A 10,502-nucleotide genomic window follows, 5' to 3' on the forward strand; every position below is an offset into this window, starting at 1 on the left:
AATCCCTCAAATTTTCCCCAATAACGCCCCCAATATCCCACAATCCCCTGGGAACCCCACTAAACCCTTAGGGGGGCGGGGCCTCCCTTTAGCCCCGCCCCCTTCCCTCCCCTAGTTCGGGCGGAAGTTCCCCTTCCAGACCCGGATGTGGGGCAAGAAAACCCGGAAGTGTGGCTACACAGCCCGGAAGTGGGGGGTTCCAAACCCGGAAGTGAGCACCGGAAGTCCCGCAGAGGACGCGTCCTCACACCTTTGCCCTCTTTGTTTAGTCCCCGCCCCCCTGGCGGTGACGTCACGTCCGGCCCCGCCCCCCCCCAGCAGTGGGGCGCGATGGCGGTGCTGGCCGGGAAGGTGGCGCTGGTCACTGCTGCCACCGATGGGTGAGGGCCCGGAATGCCCCCAACAGCCCTAATCCCCCATAATCCCCCGTAATCCCCCATAATCCCGCCTAATCCCGCCTCATAGTGACCCCATAACCCCCCATAATCCCCCATAGAGACCCCATAGCCCACCATAGCCCCCCATAGGGACCCCAAAACCACCCCGTAACCCCCCACGTTGCCCCATAATACCCCATAACGACCCCATAACAACCCCATAAACCCCCATATCCCCCCCCAGAACCCCAAATATCGCCCCATAGTGGCCCCATAGCCCCCCATATCACCACATAATGACCCCACATCCCCCTCATATTACCCCATAACCCCCCATAACCGCCCCAACCCCCCATAATGACCCTATAATGACCCCACAGTGACTCCATATCACCCCACAACCCCCCCATAACCCCCCCTATCACCCCATAACCCCACATATTGCCCCATATTCCCCCCTAACCCCCCATAATGACCCCATAACCCCCCCATACCCCCCCATACCCCCCCATAATGACCCCATATTGACCCCAGAACCCCCCCATATCACCCCTAACCCCCCATAATGACCCCATAATGACCCCATAACCCCACATAATGACCCCATATCACCCCATAACCCCCCCATATCCCCCCATAATGACCCCACAACCCCCCATATCCCCCCATAATGACCCCATAACCCCCCCATATCCCCCCATATCCCCCCATATCCCCCCATAACCCCCCATATCCCCCCATAATGACCCCATATCCCCCCATATCACCCCATATCCCCCCATATCCCCCCATAATGACCCCATATCCCCCCATATCCCCCCATAATGACCCCATAACCCCCCCATAACCCCCCATATCCCCCCATATCCCCCCATATCCCCCCACAATGACCCCATATCCCCCCCATACCCCCCCCCACACCCCCCCAGGATCGGGCTGGCGGTGGCGGCGGCGCTGGGGGCGGCGGGGGCGCGGGTGGTGCTGAGCTCGCGGCGGGCCCCCCGGGTGGAGGCGGCCGTGGGGCAGCTGCGGGGCCGCGGCCTCGAGGCCACCGGGGTCGTCTGCCACGTGGGGCGGCCCCAAGACCGCCAGCGCCTGGTGCAGACGGTCAGCCGGGGGGGTTGTGGGGTCGGGGGGGGGGTTATGGGGTGGTTATGGGGTCGGGGGGGGGGTTGTGGGGTGGGTGTGGGGCTGGGAGGGGGGCGTGGGGGTGGAGATGTGGGGCTGGGAGGGGGTTATGGGGTCATGGGGAGGGGTTATGGGGGGTTATGGGGTGTTTTTGGGGTGGTTATGGGGTCAGGGGGGTTATGGGGTGGGTAAGGGGTTGTGGGGTGATGCGGGGCTGGGAGGGAGTTATAGGGTTGAGGGGGGTTATGGGGTGGTTATGGGGTCAGAGGGGGTGTGGGGCTGGAGATATGGGGCTGGGAGGGGGTTATGGGGTCACAGGGTGGGGTTTTGGGGTGGTTTTGGGGTGGTTTTGGGGTGGTTATGGGGTAGTTATGGGGTAGTTATGGGGCTGGGGGTGGTTATGGGGCTGGAGGGGTGCTATGGGGTTGGGGTGGTCCCATGGATCTCTGGGGTGCTGGGGGGCTTTTTTGGGGTCCTATGGATCTGTGGGGCACCCCATGGCCCTATAGGGCACCCCACGGCCCTATGGGGCACCCCATGGCCCTATGGGGCACCCCACGGATCTATGGGGCGCTGTGGTAATCTATGGGATCTATGGGGCTCCTATGGCCCTATGGGTCACCGGGGGGGCCCCACGGATTTATGGGGCACCCCAAGGCCCTATGGGGCGCCCCACAGCCCTATGGGGCGCCCCCCTGACCTATGGGGCGCCCCACTGATCTATGGGGCAGGCCCTGGACACGTACGGGGGCGTCGACATCCTGGTGTCCAACGCTGCCGTCAACCCCGTGATGGGCAGCGCCCTGGACGCCGAGGAGGAAGCCTGGGAGAAGGTGGCCCCGCCCCCTTCCTCTAAGCCCCGCCCCCTTTGTGTGACCACGCCCCGTTAGGCCCCGCCCCCCTGCTTTGTAACCACGCCCCTCAGATCTTCCAGGTGAACGTGACGGCGGCGGCCATGCTGGTCAAGCTGGTGGTGCCCCACATGGAGCGCAGGGGGTGAGGGGAAAGGGGGCGGGGCTTGGGGACAAGGGGGCGGGGCCTGGAGGCGGTCAGGTGACGCCCCATTGGTCTGTCGCGCAGGGGCGGGGCCATCGTGCTGGTGTCCTCGTTGGCCGGGTACATGCCCTTCCCGGTGAGTGGGGCGGGGCTTGGGGGAGGGGGCGGGGCTTAGGGGAGGGGGAGGGGCTTAGGGGGAGGGGAGGGGCTTAGGGGAAGGGGGAGGGGCTTAGGGGGAGGGGGAGGGGCTTAGGGGGAGGGGGATGGATGATGATGACGATGATGATGAGGATGAGGATGAAGATGAAGATGATGAAGATGATGATAACGACGCGATGATGAGGATGAAGATGATGAAGATGAAGGTGATGATGAAGATGATGATGACAATGATGTGATGATGAGGAAGATGAAGATGATGACGATAACATGATGACGAAGATGATGATGATGAAGATGATGTGATGAGGATGAAGGTGATGATGATGAAGGTGACGATGTGATGATGAAGATGATGACAACGATGAAGATGACGATGATGAGGAAGATGAAGATGATGATGAGGAAGATGAAGAAGACGATAATGATGAAGATGACGATGACAATGACAAAAGGATGATGATCATTATGGGATGGCCATTAGGGGATGGGAATAATTAATTATGGGATGGTGATAATTAATTACAGGAAGTCGATAATTAATTATGGGATGTCAATTAATTACGGGATGTTGATAATTAATTATGGGATGGAATTATGGGATGGATGGCGACAATGACAACAATGACGAAGACGATGACAAAATGATGATGATAATTACGGAATAGCAATTAGGGGATGGCAGTAATTAACTATGGGATGTCAATAATTAATTACGGGACGTTGATAATTAATTACGGGCTGTTAATTAATTAATTACGGGCTGTAATTATGGGATGTAATCATGGGATGGACGGCGCCGGCACCGCTAACACCCCCCACAACCCCGACAACACCGACGCTAATTACGGGCTAATTACCATAACGGGCTAACTTGCTGCTGATGACGTGACGATGACGTCATGATGACGTCACGCTGACGTCACCGCGCAGGCGCTGGGCCCCTACAGCGTGAGCAAGGCGGCGCTGCTGGGGCTGCTGAAGGCGCTGGCCCCGGAGCTGCGGCCCCGCGGCGTCCGCATCAACGCCGTCGCCCCCGGCCTCGTCCGGACGTGCTTCAGCGCCGCGGTGAGGGGGCGGGGCCTGAGGGAGGGGGGCGGGGCCTAAAGGGGGCGTGGTCCGAGGGGCGTGGTCCGAGGGGGAGGGGCTTAAATTATAGTGGGTTATTGGGGTGGGGGTTATCGGGGGTGGGTTATCGGGGGGTGGGTTATTGGGGTGGAGGGTTGTTGGGGGTGTGGCCTAATGAAGGGGGGTGTGGCCTGTGTGGGCGTGGCTTAAAGTGGGAGTGGTCTGATGGGTGTGGTCCTAGTGGGCGGGGCTTAAATGGTGTAATGGGTTATTGGGGTCTGGGTTATTGGGGGGTGTGGCCTAATGAGGGGGTGTGTGGCCTACAGGGGGCGTGGCCTAATGGGGAGTGGCTTCAAGGGGGCGTGGTCTGAGGGGTGTGGTCTGAGTGGGTGGGGCTTAAATCATGTAATGGGTTATTGGGGTGTGGGTTGTTGGGGAGTGGATTATTGGGGGTGTGGCCTATTGAAGGGGGTGTGGCCTATTGGGGAGTGGCTTCAAGGGGGCGTGGTCTGAGGGGTGTGGTCTGAGTGGGAGGGGCTTAAATGGTGTAATGGGTTATTGGGTGTTGGTTATTGGAGTGTGAGCTAATGAAGGAGGTGTGGCCTAATGGGGGCGTGGCTTGGCTGGGGTTGAGCCCGGAGGGGCGTGGCTTAAAATGGGCGTGGTTTATAGAGTGGGAGAGGCTTGTTGGGGGGCGTGGCTTGGTCTCAGGCAGGGATGATAAGGGTGGGAAAAGGATTGGGTGAAGCCTTGGGAAGTGGGTGGAGCCTACAGGGTGGGCGGGGGGTAGTGGGCGTGGCCTAACGATGCTGGGCGTGGCCTAAAGATGGTGGGCGTGGCCATGACATCACCGTTTTGCCTCACAGCTGTGGGAGGACGAGGAGCGCTGCAAGGCGGTGATGAGCTCCATGGGCATCGACAGGTGGGCGGGGCCAAACCCAAGGGGGCGTGGCCAAGACCCAAAGGGGGCGTGGTTAACCCAAGCCACGCCCCCTTTTGCCCCTCCCCTCCCCTAGGCTGGGGACGCCGTCGGACGTGGCCTCGGTGGTGACCTTCTTGTGCTCGCCCGCCGCCTCCTACGTGGTCGGGGAGACCGTGGTGGTGGCCGGGGGCGCCCCCTCCCGCCTCTAGGGGGGCTTTGGGGGCGTTTCGGGCGGTTTTGGGGCCATTTCGGGTGGATTCGGGGCGTTTCGCCGCCAATAAAACCTCTGATTGGCCTAATGGCTCGGGGACAAGATGGCGGCCCCCATGGGGCACTGTGGGGGCCGCCATTTTGTGTGTGTGGGGGGGAGGAGGTGAGGAGGGGCAAGATGGCGGCGCCCAGTGGGGGCAGCCATCTTGGGGCCTGCCCCTTGGTGTCAATGGGGGTGGGCAGCCATCTTGGGGCTGTCGCCATAGCAACGGTGAAGGCTGGGCAGCCATCTTGGAACCTGGCAGCCCTCTTGGTGCTGTTGCTGTGGCAACCCTGAGGGCGTGGCAGCCATGTTGAAGCCTGGCAGTCATTGTTTGATTATCACCATGGCAACCCTGAAGGCCTGGCAGCCATATTGGCTCCTGGCAGCCATCCTTTATCCATCCCCATGGCAACCCTGAAGCCCAGGCGGCCATCTTGCCTCCTGGCATCCCCAATTAGCCCCATTAATTAACACCCAGCACTAACGATCCTCTCCCAACGCAGCCTTTATTCGGGGGGGGTCGGGGCTCAGCGCCTCCTCCGGCCACCTGCAGGAAGGAGGACAGACGAGATGAGGCAGCAGCGCCACGAGGAGCGGCGCCGCCACCCGCAGGGGCTGCTGGGATCCTGGAGGACTCACCCCGCCGCCGGCCCCTCCCCCTCTTGGCCAGCGTCTTCCTCCTCTTGGGCGCCACCTGTAAGAGGGGGGGGGGAGGGGGGTGAGAGGGGGCACCCATGGGTGCTGGGGGGGGCGGGGAGGGTCTCGGGGGGGTCCCACCTGCTCGGGGGCGCCCAGCAGGGCGGGGGCGGCTCCGAAATGGGTGATGGAGTCCAGGGGGGGCGCCCCCAGGGCCCGGCGGCGCCGCTGCGCCCGCTGCCGCCGCGTCTCGGCCAGCCGCACCAGCAGGGACTCCTCCAGGCGGGTCCTGGGGGGCGGGGCTGGGCGTCAGGGGGCGGGGCTTGGTGCCCGGGGGGCGTGGTTTAAGGATAGAGGGCGTGGGCTGCGAGGGGAGTGGGCTGGGAGGGGGTGTGGCCCTATAGGAGGCCTTGGGGGTGGTGGAGTGGGAGGGGAAATGGGGCGTGGCTTAAAGGGGCGTGGCCCAAATGGGCGTGGTCTGCGTGGGCGTGGCCTTCAGGGGTGGGGTTAGAAGGGAGGGGGGCGTGGCCTGGTGGTGGGCGTGGTCTAAAGGGAGGGGCGTGGCCTCAATCTTCCCCCTCCCCTTTGTGCTATACAGGAAGGGGGAGTGGTCTTGAAAAGGGGGTGTGGCTTTTAAAGGGGGCGTGGTCTGGTTGATGTATCACAGTGGGCGTGGCTTAATGAAAGGGGTGTGGCTTCCCGAGGGGCGTGGCCTCTAGTCCTTAGCCCTCCCCCCTCCATCTTTCCTATAAGGGAAGTAGGGTAAGGAAAGGGCGTGGCCTTAACGTATGGGCGTGGCTTACAGAAAAGGGGCGTGGCCTAAAGGGGCGTGGCCTGTGGGCACCCCCAGCCTCAACCTCCCCCCCATAGGGCAGGGAAATGGGCCCACAGATGCCATATACGGAGCAGGGGGCGGAGCTAAGTGGCAAGGGGCGGGGCTGAAGGGCCGGGGGCGTGGCCTGCTCACCGCTGCTCCTCCTCCCGCGAGGGGCGGAGCCCGTTGGCCCCGCCCACCTCCTCGGGGGCGTCGCCCAGCTCCTCCCGCAGCTCCCGCACCAGGGCACTGCCCAGGGCCCGGCGCCGCGCTGCCGCCAGCGCCCGCTGCTCCCGCTCAGGGCCCGCCTCGTCTGGGATTAGGGCGGGATTGAGGGGGATTAGAGGGGATTAGGGGGGTCGGGGAGGGGCTGGGGAGGGAGTAGGGGAGGGTTACGGGGGGAAATGAAGGAATTATGGAGGGATTATGGGGAATAAGGGCGGGATTAAGGGGGATTAGGCAGGATTATGGGACGTAAAGAGGGATTATGGAGAGATTAGGGGGTGTTAAGGGGGAAAATGAAAGAATTATGGAGGGATTATGGGGAATAAGGGTGGTATTAAGGGGGATTAGAGGGGATTATGGGGGGTTGGGGTGGGATTATGGGGCGTTAGGTGGATTTATGGAGGAATTAAGAGGGGTTTTTGGGGAAAATGAAGGAATTGGAGAGGGATTATTGAGAATAATGGTGGGATTTGGGGCGATTATTGCAGGATTAGGGGGATTAAAGAGAGATTGTGGGGATTAGGGTGGCAGTATCGGGGGATTGGGAATAAAAATGGGGAAATTAGAGGGATTATGGGAGGATTAGGAGTATTTTGAAGGAAAATTGAGGAATTTCAGAGGCATTATGAAGGATTAGGGTGGGATTATAGGGAAAGAGTGGGATTATGTAGGATTTTGAGAGAAAACAGAGGGATTATTGGGAGTTTGGGGGCATTATGGGGCATTTAGGGGGAAAATATGGGGATCAAGGAAGAATAATGGGGAATTTAAGGGGGATTTGGGGGTATAATGAAGGATTATGGATGGATTATGGGGGATTAAGGACTAATTATGAGGGATTAGGTGGGATTATGCGGGATTAGGCTTACCGTACTGCACGGACACGAGGCGGGGGGGCACGTAGCGCCGCCCCCCCCCCAGCCCCGGGGCCTTCGTCGCGCTCGGCCCCTCCTCATCCTCCTCCTCCTCCTCCTCTTCATCCTAGGGACCCCAAAAACCCCCAAAATTGACCCAAAACCACTCAAAAATGACCCCCAAATTGATCAAATCCCCCAAAAATTGACCAAAATCCCCCCAATTCCCCCCAAAACCTCCCCCTGCTCACCCCCATGTTGCCGGGCTGGGGCCGGAAGCGCAGCGGGTCGTTGGCTCCTGGGGGTGATTGACAGCTGTCAATCAAGCGTCCGCCAACGGGACTTTTTGGGGCAAATCTAAGGGATTTTGGGGTTCAGGGGGAGGGGATTTTTGGGGTGAATTCGGGGGATTTTGGCCCACCCGGCGCCCCGGCGGCGGCCGCCCGCAGCAGCTTGTCCAGGTGGTAGCGCAGGCGCAGCTCCATGGGGCGAGACTTCTCCAGCACCTAAACAGCCAGAATTCACCCCAAAAACCACCCCGGTGAGGCCACGCCCCCTTTTCTCAAAGCCTTTCCCTGAAGCCACGCCCACCCGTTAGGCCACGCCCTTTCCGTAAAGCCACGCCCCCTCCCCCTCTACAGGCACCAGGGCTATTGGGTCCCTCCCTATACCTCGAGGCCTCGCCCCCTTTGTGGAAGCCACGCCCACCTCAGGCCACGCCCCCGGTTCAGACCACAACCTCCCACCAGACCACGCCCCCTCCATGAAGCCACGCCCCCTTTTAACCCTTTAAGGGCCGGTTAACCCCCCACCCCCACAGCGTATCAGCCAATCCCAGCCTCCTTTTCCAAGCTCCTCCCCCTACAGGCCCCACCCTTTCACTAGGCCCCGCCCCTCGCCATAACCACGCCCCCTTTTCTCAAGCCACGCCCTCTTTTAACACTTTAAGAGCTATTTAACCCCCCCCACCCCTGCTACATCAGCCAATCCCAGCCTCCCCCTCCAGGCCCCGCCCCACAAGCTCCACCCCCTTATAGACCACACCCCCTGACACAACCACGCCCCTTTTTCTCAAGCCACGCCCCCTTTTAACCCTTTAAGGGCCCTTTTAACCCTTTAAGGGCCAATTAACCCACCTCCCACCTGCCCCCACCCCCGCTATATCAGCCAATCTCAGCCTCCCCTCTCAGGCCCCGCCCCCCACAGGCCCCGCCCCCTCCCGTAGGCCCCGCCCCCTCACCAGGCGTGTCTCCAGCAGGCGGGGCAGGGCCGGCAGCGCCCCCAGGGCCCCCCCCCGGCACTTGGTGGCCAGCAGCAGCCCCAGGTCCCCCAGGTACTGCAGCAGCGCCTGCGCCCGCACCCCCAGCAGGGACAGCCCCTGGGGGGGCGAAAAGGCACCGAAATCACCCCAAAACACGGCCAAAGAACGCAAATCCCACCCGGAGAAACCCAAAACCCACCCCGAGGAACCCAAAACTCGCTCTAAGAACCCAAATCCCCCAAAAAAGAACCCAAATCCCACCCAAATCACCCCAAAACCCACTCCAAAGAACCCAAATCCCACCCAAGGAACACAATTCCTCCTCAAGACCCTCAAAAACCCCCAAATTCCTCTTTTAAACCCCCCAACTCCCCCACAAGACCCACTAAATCCCCCCAATTCTCCCTCAAGACCCCCAGACCCCCCCAAATTCCCCCCCAAACCCCCCAATTCCCCCTCAAGACCCCCAAAACCCATCAAAAGCCCCCAAATCCCCCACAGGACTCCCCAATTCCCCCTCAATACCCCCAAAATCCCCCAAATTCCCCCCAAAACCCATAAATTCCCCCCCAAAGCCCCCCAAATTCGCCCGAAAACCCCCCAATTCCCCTTCAAGACCCCCCAAACTCCCCGAATTCCCCCTCAAGACCCCCCAATTCCCCCAAATTCCCCCCAAAATCCCCAAGTTCCCCCTCCAGACCCCAAAACCCCCCGAATTCACCCCAAACCCCCCCCGGTACCTTGTCCGTGCGGAGCTCCCCGCCCCGCAGCCTCCTCAGCAGCCCCCGGCCGTGCTCCGTCACCGCCGCCACCTGTGGGGGGGTGAAAAACCCATTTTGGGGCCATTTCGGGCCTTTTTGGGCTCCCGGGAAACCTCCCGAGGGGGTTTTGGGGCGATTTGGGGCGGTTTTGGGGCCGCACCTGCTCCCTCAGCGCCCCCAGCAGCGCCACGGCCTCCGCCACCTCCGCCATCTTGCGGCCGCCTCTGAGGGGGATTGCGGCGGCCAATCAGAGCGCGCCGCCGTGGCCGGTGAACCAATCAGGACGCGCCGCCGCGGCCGCTGGGCCAATGGGAGGGCGAGCCGGGCGGGGAGGGTCCCGCCTACTTCGCCTCGCGGCAGCGCGTGGGGAGGGCGGGGATCAAAGAGGCGGAGGAACCAATGGGAGGGCAGAGGGCGGTGATTGACCCACAGATTGACCAATGGGAAGCGGAGGCGGGAAGTGCCTCGCAGCGCGTGTGGGGGCGGGGACGAATGAGGCGAGGCGACCAATGGGAGTGCGGGGTGAAGTGATTGACGCGCCTCTTGACCAATGGGATGCGGAGGCGGGAAACGCCTCAGAGGGGAAGGGGCTGAGGGTCCTGAGGGGGCTCAGAGACCCCAAACCCCCCCTCAGGTACCACAAAACCCCCCAGAAAGCCCCAAAACCCCCCAAAATCCCCCCAAAATCCCCCATAGAGCCCCCTCAGACCCCATAACCCACCCCTAGACCCCCCCAAGACCCCCATAAGCCCCCAAAATTCCCCCACAACCCCCCCGGGACCCCTTAAACACCCCCATAATCCCCCCAAAGCCCCCGTAGGAGCCCAAAAAACCGCAAATCCCCCCATAATTCCCCCAAATCTCCCCCAAATTCCCCCAAAACCTCCTCAAGACCCCATAAGGCCCCCACAACGACCCCACAACACCCAAAAACCCCCAAATTCTACCCAAAAAACCGCCCCATTTCCACTTTTCTTCCCCCATAACCCCGCGTAGGACCCCAAAAACCCCCAATTCCCCCCAAAAAACCCCAATCCCCCCCCAAAAA

The 10,502-nt window shown here is 61.4% G+C and overlaps 2 protein-coding genes across 2 annotated transcripts; one reads left to right on the forward strand and one right to left on the reverse strand.

Annotated features, from left to right (window-relative positions):
- Window positions 1-220: 220 nt before the first annotated feature.
- Window positions 221-4,945, forward strand: LOC311426008 (dehydrogenase/reductase SDR family member 4-like). Its single transcript, XM_084502099.1, has 8 exons — window positions 221-380; window positions 1,307-1,484; window positions 2,237-2,338; window positions 2,431-2,501; window positions 2,586-2,637; window positions 3,594-3,728; window positions 4,595-4,650; window positions 4,745-4,945. Exons 1-8 carry the CDS (start codon window positions 331-333, stop codon window positions 4,857-4,859), a joined length of 759 nt encoding a protein of 252 aa, XP_084358225.1. The 5' UTR covers window positions 221-330; the 3' UTR covers window positions 4,860-4,945.
- A 442-nt stretch (window positions 4,946-5,387) lies between these two features.
- On the reverse strand, window positions 5,388-10,050 carry NGDN (neuroguidin). The gene is made up of 10 exons (XM_084502098.1): window positions 9,615-10,050; window positions 9,434-9,505; window positions 8,673-8,810; window positions 7,854-7,938; window positions 7,684-7,730; window positions 7,448-7,559; window positions 6,507-6,666; window positions 5,681-5,828; window positions 5,543-5,597; window positions 5,388-5,450 (listed from the first exon to the last, which is right to left on the reverse strand). Exons 1-10 carry the CDS (start codon window positions 9,663-9,665, stop codon window positions 5,431-5,433), a joined length of 888 nt encoding a protein of 295 aa, XP_084358224.1. The 5' UTR covers window positions 9,666-10,050; the 3' UTR covers window positions 5,388-5,430.
- Window positions 10,051-10,502: the final 452 nt, after the last annotated feature.

This window comes from Aythya ferina (assembly GCF_964211825.1).
Source record: "Aythya ferina genome assembly, chromosome: 36".
Lineage (NCBI taxonomy): Eukaryota > Metazoa > Chordata > Aves > Anseriformes > Anatidae > Aythya > Aythya ferina.

Bases quoted from the DNA above. Each gene is read 5' to 3' on its own strand.
- LOC311426008 (XM_084502099.1), top strand. From the start codon at position 331: ATGGCGGTGCTGGCCGGGAAGGTGGCGCTGGTCACTGCTGCCACCGAT. The intron at 381-1,306 runs GTGAGGGCCCGG...ACACCCCCCCAG, and splicing joins GTCACTGCTGCCACCGATGG to GATCGGGCTGGCGGTGGCGG. The intron at 2,502-2,585 runs GTGAGGGGAAAG...TCTGTCGCGCAG, and splicing joins CCCCACATGGAGCGCAGGGG to GGGCGGGGCCATCGTGCTGG.
- NGDN (XM_084502098.1), bottom strand. From the start codon at position 9,665: ATGGCGGAGGTGGCGGAGGCCGTGGCGCTGCTGGGGGCGCTGAGGGAG. The intron at 7,731-7,853 runs GTGGGCCAAAAT...AATCACCCCCAG, and splicing joins GGCCGCCGCCGGGGCGCCGG to GAGCCAACGACCCGCTGCGC. The intron at 5,598-5,680 runs GTGGGACCCCCC...CCCCTCTTACAG, and splicing joins TGCTGGGCGCCCCCGAGCAG to GTGGCGCCCAAGAGGAGGAA.